Source organism: Haliotis rufescens, unplaced genomic scaffold (genome assembly GCF_023055435.1).
Source record: "Haliotis rufescens isolate VD_foot unplaced genomic scaffold, xgHalRufe1.0.p SCAF_2, whole genome shotgun sequence".
Taxonomy (NCBI): domain Eukaryota; kingdom Metazoa; phylum Mollusca; class Gastropoda; order Lepetellida; family Haliotidae; genus Haliotis; species Haliotis rufescens.
In genome coordinates this window covers 13859242-13877783 of record NW_025963890.1, presented here as the reverse complement: position 1 = coordinate 13877783, position 18542 = coordinate 13859242, and the positions used below count along the sequence as shown (strand labels likewise).

The 18542-nt window shown below is 40.5% G+C and overlaps 1 protein-coding gene across 1 annotated transcript in view; it reads right to left on the bottom strand.

The window, feature by feature from the left end:
* Nucleotides 1-18542, bottom strand: part of LOC124113747 (pikachurin-like) — a 151858-nt gene that overhangs the window by 16410 nt on the left and 116906 nt on the right. Inside the window, exons 5-12 of the mRNA XM_046474258.2 lie at nucleotides 12272-12416; nucleotides 10968-11160; nucleotides 10130-10255; nucleotides 9371-9608; nucleotides 8470-8698; nucleotides 6763-6943; nucleotides 6002-6080; nucleotides 4837-5067 (exon numbers count right to left, since the gene is read on the bottom strand). Coding sequence (XP_046330214.1) covers nucleotides 4837-5067; nucleotides 6002-6080; nucleotides 6763-6943; nucleotides 8470-8698; nucleotides 9371-9608; nucleotides 10130-10255; nucleotides 10968-11160; nucleotides 12272-12416 — 1422 coding nt within the window. The remainder of the gene's footprint in view (nucleotides 1-4836; nucleotides 5068-6001; nucleotides 6081-6762; nucleotides 6944-8469; nucleotides 8699-9370; nucleotides 9609-10129; nucleotides 10256-10967; nucleotides 11161-12271; nucleotides 12417-18542) is intronic.

The window sequence follows — 18542 nt, the reverse complement described above, 5'->3', positions numbered from 1 at the left end:
ACGACAAGCATAGTCACCTTTTATGGCCAGCATGGGTTGCTGAAGATCTATTCTACCCCGGATCTTCACAGATCTTTAACATGGGGTAGCGCACAGATACACACCTGTGTGCACCGGTGCCTGACTCTCTCCTCTCCACTCCCCCAACACCCATGTCTTTTATTTAGATGTGCTTCAGATCAGTGATCATAGGTGCAAAAGTATTGAATTTTTATACTGGGGTGAAAGAAATAGAGAGTTCCATATCTCTTATAGACATGAAACAGCCCATCATTTTAGTCAGTTCAGATCATGGATATGCCATACGGTAAGCTTACTTAGACGGTCAGCCCTTATGGTGAGCAAACATTCATTAAACAGAAATAGAAACTTCTTATGCTGCTTTTAGCAATATTCCAGCAATATCACCGATGGGTACATCAGAATTGGGAGAATCAAACCCGTGTCTGTGATGTGACAAGCAAATGCTTTACCCATTAGGCTACCCCTCAGGGAGAAGTAAAAGTCTTGAATATTCATTCTCCATAAATGAAAGGTGCATGATGATCACTAACTCTCCCAATGGTATAAGCTAGCATTAATCCATGAAGCCATCTTAGCACAACTTATGCCATCTTATTGCTAAGATTACGCACAGGGCACAGTGTCCCATTCCACAAAGCGATCCCAGAGCACTAAGACAACCATAATTCCCATACTTTAACACAGACATACGACAAACATAAGGGCATAAAAACAAAAGTATTGGTGAAATAGTTAACCATTACAACTCAACAAAGGATGAAACCTTAACATGGCACATACTGGTTACTTAAAAGACAAAAGCTAGAAAGTAAGCGATAGACCGGTTATGCATTTCAACCAAGCTAAGCCTCCATATAAATGGTCAGCATCTCTGCACGACAAGTATGAAACTCGCCTGTGAGGTGTGTCTTGTCTCAAGCACCAGGTTTACAACTGGAACACATCTGACTGACAAACTGCCTTCTTGTTATTGATTTTTCCCATTTTCTGTCACAAATGGTCCACATGAACGGATTAGCTGGTGTAAGGGAGACAACTCTATACCATTCTCCATGCTTTGAGTGGTGGTGTGGCTGGTGCAATCATTAACCATGCCAAGCACTTGGGTTCCATTCCCCACCAGAATCCTACATATACACTCACAAAATACAAGTGTTATTTTCAATTTGAATCATACACAGAATATTTTCAGAAGTAGTTGTCACTTGTTTATGATAGTGACTGGATGGCTAACTTATTTCATTATATAACACACACAAAATAATGTAGTTTTCAAAAGTGATTCTTGTAAAGTCTGAGGTGACATATCCAATACATGAAAATAATTACTTCCTACCTCATGCACTGATATTTACACATCTTGTCTGATGTACCCCTACATCCGCAACCATTTCATCCAAATAACATCTCGTCTTAATTTCAAGTTCTGCTACCATGCAGGATAGCGGAGCCCGTCCTAAAGTGGTCATGTTTTTATAAAATTGTAGAATATTTGTTTATTTTAATTTTTGGCTCAGCTTGCAAACAATTGCTAGAAAGATAATGTACTGGTACATCATGCTGGTGTACCAGGCAGGAAACAGGGGTACCCATTCGTGACCAACTCGTGTTATTCCGGGACAAGCCGAATAGCGACTCGTGCCCCTCTTGTGGCCATTTTTGCGACCGGGTTCCGTCTTAGCGCAAACGGGCATACCTAAAACAATTGTCAACTCGTTGTGTTATGGTTCACACATTTTCCCCATATATTATATACATATGTCAGATGCAATTTAAAGCACACCAGGACGTGCGGAATTATACAGTATGATTAAACACATTTAATTGTGTCTTTGGTATATTTTAGAGGCAAGACATATGTAAAATCAATAATTATTTCTGAGGGATTCTTTGACGAAGAACTTGAAATCATACGCGCATTCTGATTGGTTTGTCGTATTTTCGCACATAACATTCATCGATGGGGGGACGAGTCTTCTTGCGGGTTACGGAAAGGGGCGAGTGGTGACGAATGCAGGGGTACCATTAGTCCCCATGGTTCCTAGTAGGATGGCTTAGTTAGGGTTGCTGGCCATGCATCTATAGCCTGAGTTTTATATTGTGTCGTTGTTTAATAGTCTGTTCTTAATATTCCTTTCAAACTAGTTTTAAATACAAATCTAGTTACATGTTACTAGTTATTTTACTGTCATTTGATGACAGGGTTTCAGAAAGTATTAAACTCACTCATTCGTCAAACAATTGATGTTGAAGACGTAGTTACACACACTGAAGTGGAAATCATGTTTGAAGACAATGAGTGTGGACCACCCATATATCATACAGTGTTAAATGATTTGCAGCTTTGTCTTGAACAGAAACACACACACACACACACACACACACACACACACACCAGCAAACATATCTAAACTTACAACAAACATTAGACAATATTTTTTTAAGCAAGTAGGCATCGCACGATGTATGGAAATTATTTAAACAGTGAAAAATGTCAAACAAATGACGCCAAAGACTGAAAACTACAGGCATTCAATGGCAGGAAACTTGCAATTTATTAAACAATTATTTTGTCCTTGTCTTTTGCCGTAAATGTCACATGCATGCATGTCTTCTACAGCAATAGGATCCCACTATATCATTCAGTTTACACAAATAGAAAACAAGTCAGTGATAAGTGCCAACCGTTAACATGTCATTGATGCAAGTTTTACGGCTGTGATGACCTTTCTGTGGAAGAATGCCATCTATTGTGCATGTGCATCTAAAAGCAGCAAGGGAAACAAGAAACGGGGTGATCTTTACATGTGAACCCTGGAAAACAAACTTTTTCTTGTCTTCCACAATTAAGTTTCGAGCTGGGTTTTTTCTTGGATTTAAATTTTCTTTTGTGGGGGAACATTTTGTTGATGCAGGTTAAAGATATAATAGATGGTTCAATCCAAAAATCTAAAACACAATCATGAGAACCTACAGCATGGGTTATCATTAAACCAAATGTAAAACATTTAAATGAATACACACCTAAAATGAAATGATATAATACATGACCATTTTCACATATTATTTCGTACTAACTGTTAAATATTACATGTAATTACTAAAAGCACCTAATGCAAGCCGTTGTGTGTGGGGCCCCCAAACACCCTGTTATTTTATCAAGGCGACCAGACATGGCATCGATAAATCATAGAAACCATTACTAAGAAACGAACTCAAGGACATCCCTTACCAAAATGGTGGAAGCTGTCTATACCGCATTCTTACAAACTCTTCAAGAATTGATTCCTTGCATTCTTTATACTTTTATCATCAACACGATTCAATATTTTTTTTAGTTTTCATATTTGTTATTTAATTTCATCCTTTTTTTTCAATGATCAGCAGTGAGAGGCCAAGTTAAAGGGTGCCCGGTCAGCAGTATCTACAGCCTAGCATATCTAGGCCGGGATCTGCCAAACCAGTGGTTGATAGTGTGAGCATTTATCTAAAATCAAATCAGGTTACACCATCAATAAAAGCGGCCTGTGAAGATCCGGGGTAGAATAGGTCTTCAGCAACCCATAATGGCTTGCCATAAAAGGTGACTATGCTTGTCGTAGGAGGCGACTAACGGGATCGGATGGTCGGGATCGGATGGTCAGGCTCGCTGACTTGGTTGATGCATGTCATAGATCCCAACTGCGTGGAACGATGCTCATGTTGTCAATCACTGGATTGTCTGGCCCAGACTCGATTACTTACAGACAGCTGTCATATAGCTCAAATATTGCTTAGTGCAGCATGAAACGACAAACAAACAAACAAATCAATAAAAGCACTATCCACACAGATATTGTGGCTGATGTCCTCCTACTAAACTCAGAGGGCTTGATTCAACCTCTAAATCTGCCTTGGGTTATCATTGCCACTGTGTTACCAGTGAACCAAATGAAACAGGTACTTGACGTGTGGATCAACCTTTCTGCAAACACATTTCATAGAAGGGAATAATTTTCTAAAATTTCATCACTATTTTGTAACATGGCAATTTAGAATAGCATTTAAATTATGTCATACCAACTTAAGATGTCAGTAAAATGTCAGAGGAAACATAAAATATGTCAGTGTATAAATGTTTACCACCAGAAGTGATGCAGGTCTTAGACGCTTATCACTTCGGTGAAACCCATGAGCACGGGTATGGTGCTGACGAACCTAGAAACAAAATCGAACTGGGATTTGAACCCACAATCATAGGTTTTAGGCGTGCCCAAGGGACGCAACTCTGCATGGCAAATCTGGCCACCCGTGCCCCCCCCCCACAGACATAGAACCGATAGTCAGGGCAAATCTGGAAATCAAACCCATGACCAGCAGATCCTGTCTCCTATAGGATAGACAACTCACATTAGCACCTTAGACCACTGGGTCACCATAACAAACAGGGATCCATCCAGTAGTTCTCAGGTCAAAAATCAGCCTCTGATCTTCGGTAAAAATTCCCAAATGTGGAATAAAAGAATTCCAAACTCAGGTAATCATAATTGCAACTATTGTAACTAATATTTTAATTTTCATAAATGTGACCTGTATACCAATGATAACAGGACAAAGAGAAAATTGGGGTAATGCTTAGTCTTGCAATGAATGCAACATGGAGACACATCTGAAGTTAACAAATTATCGACTTTAAAAGGTTCTCAATTTTTGAATTAAATCTGTCTCTTTCCAAATTTGCCTGGCATAGGCAGTAAGTTCAAAATCCTAGATAAATCTCTGAGTAACCTCTAGAATACTGAAAAAAACATAATCAAGGCAAAGAAACCATACCTTTGTGCTCTGACAAAATGCCACTGGCCGTCGTAAAGTCTTGAATCATTATATCCAATAACTGCTTCTCCACTTCCCAGGTTATAGCGTAACTGGAGTCCGCCATCAACAAAACCTAGAGCCACGAAGTCACTGGACGACTCCATTGCATCTTGTCCACTCCAGAACAGCAAACCATTTTTACCCTTTGGTAAAATATGCATCTGAAGATCTATTTTGTTACCCGTTACCCTGAAACCAAAATAGCAGAGGAGTTTTACACATGTTGAGGCTATGACTTGCTGTCCAGTTATATTTATATTCATAACATTTGTTACATCTGACCACTTTCAAAATGCCATTGTGTGTTCATACAAAAAAACAATATGAAAAAGGGTCATTGTGCCCTCCTAATGAATACTTTTATGAGCTCAGATGTTTATGCATCAACAGAGTAAGACTTTATTGAGTGTCCAATCATACTGATTCTATTGTGATATACACTAGGGCTGGGACGGTAACTCGGGTACTCGGGTCGGGCGGGTCCTGAGTAGAACCTGAGTACCCACAGGACTACCCGGACCCATGGTTAGTCAAGTGATACATTGTTTAATGATAAAAACTCACTATAGCTCAGTGGTTACACTACATGTTGCTAATGTTTGTATTTCTTTCTGACGATGCACACATTCCATTTGACTTGTATATGTTTGAGTAAAGATAAAGCTTCAGTGAACTTCAGTGTACGCATGACCTGAACATTTGATGCATGTATCTAAAAGGTTTGGGCCAAGGCTGCGGTAAAACAATTCCCAATCAGTAAATATTGACTCATCCCAGCCCTAATATACACTGACTAACTTTGAAAACATTTATTCAATTTTTGTATTATTTGGCAAAACAGTCAAAAATAAATTTGTTCTGGATATTTGGCGTGAGATGGTCAAACGAAACAATGTCGTCGTTCATGTTCGAATCTCATTCAATTTGTTTGGAGATGGAATTGAGAACAAAACACATCATGTCATTTTGAGTTAAAGTTGATTATTTGTTTTCACTGTGTGTCACATGTGGCAGAACAAAGTGAACTAATACAGCCCTACAAACAAAAATATATTTTTCTTGTTCCTTTACAGCGACATTTCATTCACATTTTTATGCATTATTCTTCAGAAGGACATCTCACCTTTTCAATATTCTTTTGTCCGTAAACATAAGGAAACTAGTTCCAATAAACATCGGTTTTTCTGGCAGTTTTTCCATCTCTGAAACAGATCAAAATAAAACACTCACAAGGTATCCAGACTTGGTGTAGGGGAGATAACTCCTTCATAGTGCCTTTCAGAAACATGCAACACTCAAAAGACTACACTACAATGATTGATTTACACTTTTGTCTGAGTCACACAAGCTCAGCCAGGTGATATGATACCCTGCCAAAAAATCTAACCCCGAAAAGTTTGCAGGGAAAACAAGATGGCATTGGCCAAATATACAAATCGGCTTTTTTCTACCCTCTCCGATGCTATTAACACATCATGACTCTAACATGAAACCTTCTTTTATTACTGTGAACAGTTTATGCCAGGCCATAAGGAAAGAATGTTATATTATCTCCACCTGTGCAGTTGGTAGAACCTGACAACAAAGCCTTTCCTATCTAGCCTAGAGCTTTCTTATGGAGAAATGTCATAATGATTACTGAGCAGAGAAATACACAGTCAGTGTTTGGCCCTGTACTGCATGAGGTTGGTGGGGTAGCCTCGTAGTTAAATCGTTCGCTCATCACGCCAAAGACCCGTGTTCAATTCGACACTTGGGTACAATGTGTGAAGCCCATTTCAGGTGTCCCCTGCCGTGATATTGCTGGAATGTTGCTAAAATCGGCAAAAACCCAACTCACTCACTCACTCACTGTAGTGCGTGACACATGTAAGCATTACTCACTATCTTCACAGTTAGTGTTGGCGTATCCCAGAGGGCAGTAGCAGGTGTAGACGTCCCGCTTGGGCCGACACTCCCCGCCGTTCATGCAGGGCTCGCCGGCACACGGGTGGCTACAGGGCTCAATGTTGATCCCGTCCACCATCTCCTTCATCAGTCGCACGGGCCTCTTGTTGATCACAACCTGAAAACAACAGGTCAGGTGCAACGGTGTTTAACATCAATTTCAAGACTATTGCTGTCATATACAGCGACTGAGGAGCATGTGTGCATGTGTATCAGAACAAACAAAATAATAGTAAATATATAATAATTCAATTTTGACATAAACTGGGTTGGCGGATCCATGTTTCAACAAATGGTAATATTTTGCCTAAACCTGAAAGACACAAGTTGCTACTGTTTCTAGAAGAGTACCATTGTGGGTATGTGTTTCATGACACCTACGGTACATCATGTGTCAAGGTCATTACTCCACTTACTACAGCAGTGTGTGTGTATGTGTCTGTCTGCTTGTACAAGTCCCGACTAATGCAGATTTTATAGTGCTAGCCCACTTAGGTACCATGCCGCAGTTTAACATGAATACCCAACTCAGACACAGTATACTGACTCCGAGCCAACCAGTCCTTGTTTCAGCCCCTCAAACCCCGAAAATTCCGCTCTACCACTTGACCACAGAGGCGGTCCCACTTACAACAGCAGACCAATTAGTGACTGAACATGCATGTTTTATTTCAACTCAACTGCAGTTCATTTGAAAGGTTTCATTATGGAATACATGGTGTACCAAACCTAATCTGACGCATACATGTATTTGTAGAGTACTTAACAAAAGTGAATGTACGTGTTATTGGATCTTATGGCTATTGTCATTATACTTATGCTGCAACGTGAGACTGTATTGCTGTATTGTTAAACAGCAAATGCAACTGTGTAATATCATTAAAAGTGTAAGTAAGTATACTATCGGTACTCCACTTTTGATAGACATAATCAGATATGTCATTCTATCAAAACACACACTTGACATATTACAAGAAAAAGTTTTTGTCATGGAAAGATTAAACGTGGAGTAGTATATTTCCTGCCTACCCAGATCTATTCAGACTACAGAAATTATTTAAAAAATGCTCACAACTTTGTTTATACTGAAATATGAACCGGTATTGCTTGAAGCTGAATATGACATTTACAAGACATCGATTTGAATTGTGTCCCCGCAAAATTGAATGGATTTTCATCTACACCTTCAATGAGTTATCTCCCTTATTCCACAAGATCTTCCCACCTCCACAGGCAAAATCTAATTTAACATTGTAAAAGGCGAATCAAGTTAGGGTATTGATATGTTGTGAACAAAAACCTCTGACTAACAATGCCAAACAGAGTGCACTGTGAAAATAAAACACAAGGTGAGTGTGACATTACAGCTTAGTCAAAGCGCTACGATTGCCTTGTGAAAGGGGCCCTTGACCTATCGCTATGACTACTCATGTGGTACTTAAAAAACGATCAGGTTCCTCTTCCACAAAGTGATCGTAGCACTAAGATGATCATAACACCCATACTTAAACACACATCAATGATAGTCCAAGTGCTAAGATATCTTTTGGGATTTTGGTCCTGTGTCAAAAACATGCTTCATTTTACAATATTTCCCTCACAGTAATAAACAAGCCCCGAGAGTCACAGCTAGCTCGGCCTCACCTTCTGTATACAGCCCACAAAAGAGTTGGTCATGTTGTGGTACTTGGACACCTCGTCGTAGTTGCGATGTCCGCCAATGAACAGCCCCTCCAGTAGCGTGAGCTGCGTGTACGCCCCCTCTGCCTCCCCCTCGCTGCGGGGCTGGTCGTCCACCTCCAAGATGCCCTGCAGACCGGTCCGAGATGCTCGCGCTACGTGCCAGTGGTCCAGGGACACGGGTAAATGACTCCTACAAAGGAGGGTGGTTAAAGAGAATTGAAATACAAGCAGCATCCCCATCAAACGCTTACTTTGGGTACTTACAGTGATAATACTTAAAAATTGCTGATGTTAGCCAGGCACGTTTATGTCATTGTCATTCTTGATGCACAAAGGAGTTGGACTGAGTAACATGTACTGTCAACAGCCATCATCTCAAACAGTCTGCACAAATTTTGAGGTAAGCCAATATTTAAGCTTTGAGAAACTGAAATCACATTTATTTCTGCATATATCTACTAACTCTGAGTAATATAGACACATAAAATTAAGATCCCTGTTTAATTTTCAATTTCCAAGTTTTCACACTTTTGGAAAGGGTTATTAATATTCAAATCATACTCTAAATAAGAAATACTTAAAATTTGAGATTCTCAAAATATTTTAACTTCCCACCTCATAACCAAATAGTTTAGAATTCTCAAAATGCAAGTTCAACTGCTCTCTTCCTTTAAGAATCCTTCAGTACAACAGTTGACATAAAACAAAACTTGGAAATTGGAAACATTTTTGACAAACATTTTCAAACCCGATCATTTATCATGCTCACGATGCAAGTTCAATTTCACTCCAGAGCAACAGTAATTAAAATTATTAAGTGACATTATCCAGAAAAATGAATATATTTTCACATTCTTCTGACCTTATGACAGCAGGACCAGTCCCCAGGTCAAAGCTAAACTCGATGATTCCGTCCCTGAGAGCAAGGGAAATGAAATCTCCCTTCCTGTCCTTGGTGTAGCCATTGTAGAGGATGGAGCCGTCTGGCATCATGGGCTTGAAGACCACCTCGATCTCGGTGTAGGACAACACCCGGCGGTTCAGCCCCTCGTACTGCAGGTAGGAGTGGCCACTGAACCGGGGAATGTGGACATCGTGTCCTACAAGAGAACAAACATGCCAGCAGAGATTCTTGATGATAAACATCAAGTGACAACTACTTATGGATAGCTAACAGTGAAGAGGACTTCACTTGAAAATCTTTACATTTGATAGTGTGATTGCAGCCAAAATACAAGAATTATGGCATTGATGTAATAGAGGTTTTGTATTCACAAGAATTACTGTTTTAATTCTGTATATTTTTGTTGCAGAAAGGAATGATTGTGATTCCAACATACAAAGCCTAGCTGCTATAAAAGGCTTCTGAACACGATTAATATTTATAAGGAACCTTTAGATTCACCATCAGATGTCTGCATCAGATAAGGCTGCCAGACAAATACATATGACTATGTTAGTGTCAGTCTATTGTTACATAAACCAAGACACTTGACTTTCTTCAGAGTCATTAAATATGATACAAGATCACTGGAAGCTATTCCATGAATGTCCAAGTACCATCAGTGAAAAGCTGAAGTTTCTGATGTTTGTCCAACTACTAAACTGCTACATGACTTACTTTTCTCACAGAAGTCTCCAGCTGAACCGAGAGGACACAGACAGACGTGGCTGTCAGCGGAGCGAGGACTGCAGGAGCCGCCATTTTGACACACGATGTTGTCACAGATTCCCTCGCTACACTCACCTGGAGGCAAAGGCAGTAGCATCACAGCAGGTTCTAACAAGTGAACATTTACGTTCCATCTAAAAAAATATAACATTGTTAATACCAGTATCTCAGAGCTCGATCCCATTTCACAAAACCAGCACCATTTGTTTTGAGAGATGTTCAAGTGGTGGACCAAAGGATGGCATTGTGGTTGCTGGCTTTGATTCCCCAGAAAGTGACAATATGTCACATCTAGTATTCACATCCCCTGATGTATAATCATAAGTTTATGTTTGTTCATTTATTTGTAGTTTTATGCTGCACTCCGCAATATTCCAGCTATATGACGGTGGTCTGTAAATAATCGAGTCTGGACTAGACAAACCAGTGATTGATATCATGAGCATTGATCTATTCAATCGAGATATGATGACATGCAATCAACCAAGTCACCAAGCCGACCACCCGATCCATTTAGTAGCCCCTTACAACCAACATAGGTTGCTGAGGACCTATTTTTTTACTCGAAATCCCCACAGAGCATTAAAGTTTAAGTACAATGACAAAACATGCACAATGGCCCAAAAGTTACCTCAACAAAGATGAGTGGCCAGTACTTACAATACAATTCTGCATTTAAAGACAACAACAGCAGTATATATCCATATCACTGCAAGGCACTACAGCTGTTGGCATTGCATCATGATGCTCTTGAAGAAAGCAATCATATTTCCAGACAACTACTCACCAACATTGAGTCCGAACTGGGCGTCACCAATTATCTCCCCCTTCCTCATGTCGTACTTGTAGCCATTGATGCTCAGCTCCTGTACACAGCCGACATACTGCTTGGCCGTGCCGATGCGGTTTGTGATGGAGGACATGTTGGCGTAGCCGCCCAGGAACAGGTGGAGACGCAGGGTTATACGGGTGAACGCGCCCTGAAGCATTGAAAATACATGATGCTTAAAACGTAACAAAATTTGGGTAAAAACAAATTTGATTAATCCTCATGGTGACATTGCTGTGATCGGCCTCTTTCTTGTGAATGTAAGTTTGGGGGAAAAGAAATGACGAATATCCTTTTGTGTCCTTCAGAAGTAAAAGTTACAACATTGAACTGCATTATATTTATATCCTGGTGTTTGGGGACAGTGTAATGTGTCACACATTATAGATGACAAACACTGTGATGAAGAAATCCATGTAAATAGTCCTGACAAGTTAGGTGTGTATGCACGTGTGAGTGTGTGTGTGGCTACTTGTACTAGTCCTGACAGATGTCGATTTATAGTGCTAGACCACTGAGAAACCATGCCACAGTTTAACATGGATACCCGGCCCACTCAGACACAGTAAACTGATTCCGAGCCGACCAGTCCTTGTTTTAGCCCCTTAATGCCGAGATCCAGGCATGGTAACAAGGAGTACCATCTTTTAACGTCTTTTGGTATGACATGTCCGGGGATGGAACCCCGGACTTTCCGCCCTCTGGGGGCATGCTCTACCACTAGACCACGGAGGTGGTCAGTCCTGACAAGCCAAGGTTTATAATCATGTTATATCATGACAGCTGTAGCGCTAAGATCGCTTTATGGAACGGGGTCCTAGCCATGAAAATATAATTCACAAGATTCCCAATAGTCCCAAGGATCATGTTTGGAAAAATCTCTGACCTAGCTAAGGGATGCAACTCTGCACACCGATCTGCAGTACCTTGTACGACTGGACCACCTCCTCAGAACAAACTGAACAAGGGCAAAAGTGAGCGTGGCTCACTAATACACCCGACCCACCTAGTGTGTCAGTAGTTTCAAATAAAATAATGGATAGGGTTAGGGTTTGAAAAATTCATAAAAAAATGGAAAATTAATAACTGCACCCCTCGATATGACACAGATTATTTGTACTAAGTTTGAGATGAATCCAGTGAATAGTTTTAGAGAAATTGCGCGGACAAAGTTTTCGGATGGACGGACGGAACCTTGGTGTAACTATATACTCCTGACCTAAAAGGTTGGGGGTATAACAAGTATCAGCAAAAGGGCCCACCTGTGCTGTGCCCTCCACAATGTCCCCCTCATTAAGCTGCAGGCCAGCTCCATTCTCCTCCCTCTGCACCGTCACCTCGTTCCATTTGCCCAGAGTTACCTCCCCTAGACTGCGCAGAACACCGATTCCCGTGCCACAGTCAAATCTGAAACAAAGAAGGAATAGTTAAGGATGGTGTCATTATCACAAATTAAACAACATGTTTCTCATTTGCAAAAAACAATACTATTGTTAACCTCTGTGCTGCATTTTAGCAGGATAATAGGTCTTCACCATGTGCGATCCTGTAGAGGAAATAGAACCCAGGGACAAGTAGAGGTATATATTAACCACTGGCCTACTATACAATCCTATCAGACAAGAAATACTTTACAATTGCTCAGTAAAGACTTTGGAAAAAGATTCCATTTCCAACATTCCAAATGTTTAAATATTTGATGTAAATAGACCTGTACTTCAGACCAGACTATAGTTGTCCTATGTTTTATGGTTGAGGTCACCCTAACTTTAGCAATGTCAAACAGCAACCCCCAACTTGTTAATAGTCTGGATGTACCCTGTCTGATCGTGTCATCCATAATGTCTTTTTAGAAATAAATTAACCTTAAAGAAAACAGACATTTCTAAAATCAGATCAAACCATTGTCCTAACCAATATTTTTGGTTCCTTTGTAATAATTACATGTATGTTTGAGTTAGTGAGTGAGTGAGTGAGTGAGTGAGTGAGTGAGTGTGGTTCTACGCGGCTTTTAGCAATATTCCAGCAATATTCCAGCAAATCACGGCGGGGGACACCAGAAATGGGCTTCACACATTGTACCCATATCGGGAATCGGAACCGAACCCGGACCTTCGGCGTGACGAGCCAACACTGTAACCGCTAGGCTACCCAACCACCCCCATGTATGTTTGAAAAACCCTAAAGGAAGAGAACTCTGTGCCTCTGTGGTCTTGTGGATGAAGCGTTTGCCCATATAGCGGGAGGTTGGTGGTTCGATTTCCGGGTATGTAAAACCAAACAACTTCATTTAAAGGTGGCACCTGTTTTTACACTGCCTGGCGATCGGCATTGAAAGGACTAGACGGTTTAGAGACAGGACACTGTGTTAGATCAGGGAATCCACGCACACGCAAACACATAAACTTGAACGTGATGAAACTGATGTTAAACCCAATTTACGTCATCTCACCTCATCGTCACAAAAAATATATTTGATTACAATATAATCATTAATGAAGCAAGAATTGTATCATTAAAAAGTTTAAATGGATAGCCACCAGCAAGAAATATATTCACGTATTCAAGGACATGTATTCAGATTTATTTCCTGCTTCCTTGACACAGATAAACATTGCACCATTTTCCACAATAACAACACTATTAAACTTCTCCCTGTTTATCGTTCAGCTCTCCTGTTTCTCACTCCCGAGGGCGTCCATAATGGTCCATTAAAAACACATGTATGTAAATTCTAGCCGTAATTATTCCACTGCCAAAAGTTATTTCCACATAAACTATATCCCTACAGCACTCAATCCAAGATAAATATTTTATTGCCAAAGGACTGAGTTAAGGCAGAACTATGCATCAAAGTAAGGACGAACAACCAGCGTATCACGGAACAAAATGCAGTACTCAGCAATATTCCAGCTATATGACCATGGCAACCAGCATGCCACAGTACAGAGGGCAGCACTCAGCAATATTCCAGCTATATGACCATGGCAACCAGCATGCCACAGTACAGAGGGCAGCACTCAGCAATATTCGAGCTATATGACCATGGCAACCAGCATGCCACAGTACAGAGGGCAGCACTCAGCAATATTCCAGCTATATGACCATGGCAACCAGCATGCCATAGTACAGAGGGCAGCACTCAGCAATATTCCAGCTATATGACCATGGCAACCAGCATGCCACAGTACAGAGGGCAGCACTCAGCAATATTCCAGCTATATGACCATGGCAACCAGCATGCCACAGTACAGAGGGCAGCTCTCAGCAATATTCCAGCTATATGACGGTGGTGTGTAAATAATCAAGTTTGGACCAGAAAATCCAGTGACTGTTTCTGCGTCTGTTGTTCAATGCCACACTCAGCAATATCCTTGCTATATGACGGGGGTTATTAAATAATCGAGTCTGGACCAGACAATCCAGTAATTGATATCATGAGCATCGATCTACGCAATTGGGATACGATGACATGCATCAACCAAGTCAGCGGGCCTGACCACCCGATCCCGTTAGTCGCCTCTTACAACAAGCATAGTCCCCCTTTACAGCAAGCATGGGTTGCTGAAGACCTATTCTACACCGGATTTTCACAGGTCAAACCAGTGATTGATACCGTGAGCATCGACCAGGGTCAGGGTAAGATGACAATGTTTGTATATATTTCGGTTTCTCTCTTTCTCCCTTTCTTCCACCCCCTCTCTTTTCAAGCCCATTACCCCTCAGCTACATGGGCTTGTAAGAGCATATTACAAAATCATGGCTGTTCTATATGTATATAAAAATTGATTAAGAAAAAGATGACGCAAATCAACCAATTCACCAAGCTAACGATCTCACAAGTTACCTCTTACGACAAACATAGCTGGCTGGGTACCAGTTCTAACCATGAATCCCCATGGGAAAGCAGTGTCACCACTGGATATACATCTTGTGAGTGAGTGAGTGAGTAGGGTTTAATGCTGCTTTTAACAGTATTATTATTATATTGTGGCGTGTCAGTTTAATGTGGGAGGAAAGCCCGAAGTGATGCAGGTCTCAGACGTTTACCACTTCGGTGAAACCCACGACAAACCTAGGAACTTAATCGGGCCGAATCGTGATTCGAACCCACAATCATAGGTTTCAGGCGTACCCAAGGGATGAAACTCTGCAAAGCGATTTGCAGGGTCTTAGACGACTGGGCCACCCGTGCCCCCGATACATATCTAGGTACAGGGGACCTATTGCATTGATGCATCTGAGTTTAATCCTGATTTCAAAGTACGCTAATAAATCTACTCTTGACAATATTAACCATGGTCGAGCCATGCCCTGATGAAACGTCACACAAAAGACGCAAACTTATTCCTGAAAGATAGAGAGGAATAAAGAAACAATGGACTGCCCTAGTTTCAAAATCAAAATCTTACGCACATGATTCTTATCAACACAATTTTAAGCATATCCTAATCCCTCCTTGAAATTACCCGTCAGTCAAATTACCCAAAGCAAACTCATGTCAATTTGAGTTATTTTCGGTACAAATCATTAATTTGCTTCAATCAAGCCAATAAACAAGTTAAGGTTCAAAGTCGAGATTGCCAAACTGGCTTTCCCAGATTCTCCAATCAGTGCTGAATGCTCCCCGTTCTGCTTAATTGAAACCAGTGACATAGAAAAAGATTAGTTTGACACGCCTAAATTGGATTCAATAAAATGTGGTACAAAAAATTTAACAGAAGCGGAAGAGCCCATGTAAATGGCTACCAGATTCAATAAATCAAATTGTTTAAAACGCACCCTATGGAATTAAAAGAAATAGTGGAGGCCCATCGGAATAAATTCCTTCGACATTGAAATCAATCTTGGTAATGGCAATTACAGCTGTACAATAAATACTTGTAAACCAAGATTAAGGACTTTCCAACAGCTGACAAGTGTTTCAGATAAAAAACTGGAATGTCCCACTAAATTCAAGATCAAACAAGCAAGGGAGAAACATGTGTCTGAGTCAAGTTCCACTCATGTTCTATGTTGTGTGAGCATCAGGGGAGATCAGGGATCCAAGGAGACAATAGAGGCTTCATTTGATCTTTCTGACTTGTTTGTTTTGTTTATTGTATATATCTTCTCTGTCTCTTGTTTAACGTCGCACTCATCAATATTCTTGCTATAAAACGACGGTGTCTGTAAATAATCGAGTCTGGACCAGACAATCCAGTCATTGACATTATGATCATCGATCACACACTTGGGATACAATGACATGCATCAACCAAGTCAGCAAGCCTGACCACCCAATCCTGTTAGTTGCCTCTTACGACAAGCAAAGACACCTTTTACGTCAAGCATGGGTTGCTGAAGACCTACTCTATCCCGGATCTTCACGGGTCCTTTAACCAATTTTAAGCATGTACTGTGGAACAACTCCACACTTACTGCTCATTCTCAGAGGGACTCCAGGGCAGAGTAGGCTATCAGCATCCTTATCACTGCAGTGAGTGAGTTGGGTTTAACGCTGCTTTAATAGTTTTCTGGTTATATCACGGCATGTCAGCTTGTTACAGGAGAAAGACCGAAGTGATGCAGGTCTTAGACATTTACCACTTTGGTGTTTACACATTTAATGGCATGGCAATTAGAATGGATCTTGTGTGGACATGTAGTTCTATTTATCAAATGTTAAGTTCAAGAAAAAAATTCTGGTTACCAAAACAACGTTTTCATGTGCAATCCCAAAGTTTAGATCACCTCTGTAAGTTGAACACACAACCTCAATTGGGAACATATATTTACGCAACTTTGTGTTCTTTACAAATTAGTGCTATTCCTTTCCCCCTAAAAAATGTCCTCATCAATTTGCAAAATAAATCCGTGTCACTTTTTGTTCGTTACACATTATGGCAACTCCTGTCCCCAAAAAATAATGGCTTAAAATACCAACACATCTCTGTCAAGTGCATGGCATGTTTTGTAGTCTGCCCATAACTAAATGTTTGGCATTGGCTCATTGCATGAAACACACAGTTCTAACCATCAGTAGTGGGAAAAGCCTGCATTTCAAATGTTTAATGTCAAACAGAAAATAGCAATAAACATATCAATTATTCTTAGCAAAATGAAGTTTATTAAAATCTAATTCCAAAAGATGAGCGTGTAGATGAGGCTTAATTCTGAAGTCAGGTTGCTTTGGTTTGTTGTATAATGCTGCACTCAGCAATATTCCAGCTATATCTGTATCTGTAAGTACTCAAGTCTGGACCAGACAATCCAGTGATTGACATCAAAATTAGAAATAGGGGGCTCTTATTAGAATATAATTTTGGTGAGATAAAAAACAGAGTTGAAAGATTGTTAATTTTGTGGTTTATGCCTCACAGCCTGAAATAATATAAAAGAAGATTCTGTGCGAATAATACACGATAGATATATTTTCGAGAATTTAATTGCCCATACTTAAGGGTACATATAACACATGAGTGCATATTATACACGAATAAATAAGTCTTGTGTACATTGATCAATCAGAAAGGGTGCTGATTGGGATTTTTCACAAGCCAATATATTAGCAAATATTGCTGTGGGCACTTATTAGAGCGGGGCACTTATTACGTCGATTATGGTATTCTGTACCCAGATCTTCACGGGTCTCCGTGCATCAGGTAGCATGAAGAGTACCAACATGGCTGTGTTCCACAAAGCGATCATTCAGCCAAGATGATCATAACTACCATTCTTTAGCACAAACTTATGACAGTCTCAGCGCGAAGATCATTTGCTGGAACGAGGCCCAGGTCTGTTGCAGGCAAACCAGAGATGACATTGGTGTCAGGATCTGTATCTGACACCTTACCTAATGGATGTAATTCTATGAAGTTCTAGTAAATAGATCAATGTAACTGAGAACTGCCTCAAATGGTGCACTAATATCTGATCATGTCAAATTTCACGTTGATATGGCTGGCAATGGGGTAACCTGTTATAAAGCATTTCTTCATCATCAAAGTCTCACATTCGCCACTTGGTTAACGGTAATGATGTTGAAGTCTCATGTTCGCCACACAGTTAATGATGTTGAAGTCTCACGTTCGACACATGGTTAATTATGTTGAAGTCTCACGTTTGAGACATGGGTAAAGATGTTGAATTAGCACGTTCGCCACACAGGTGGTGATGTTGAAGTCTCACGTTCGCCACACAGGTAATGATGTTGAAGTCTCACGTTTGCCACATGGGTAATGATGTTGAAGTCTCACGTTTGCCACACAGGTAATGATGTTGAAGTCTCACGTTTGCCACACAGGTAATGATGTTGAAGTCTCACATTCGCCACGTGGGTAATATGGGAAGTCTCACATTCGCCCTGTGGGTAATATGGGAAGTCTCACATTCGCCATGTGGGTAATATGGGAAGTCTCACATTCGCCATGTGGGTAATATGGGAAGTCTCACATTCGCCATGTGGGTAATATGCAAAGTCTCACATTCGCCACGTGGGTAATATGGGAAGTCTCACATTCGCCACGTGGGTAATATGGGAAGTCTCACATT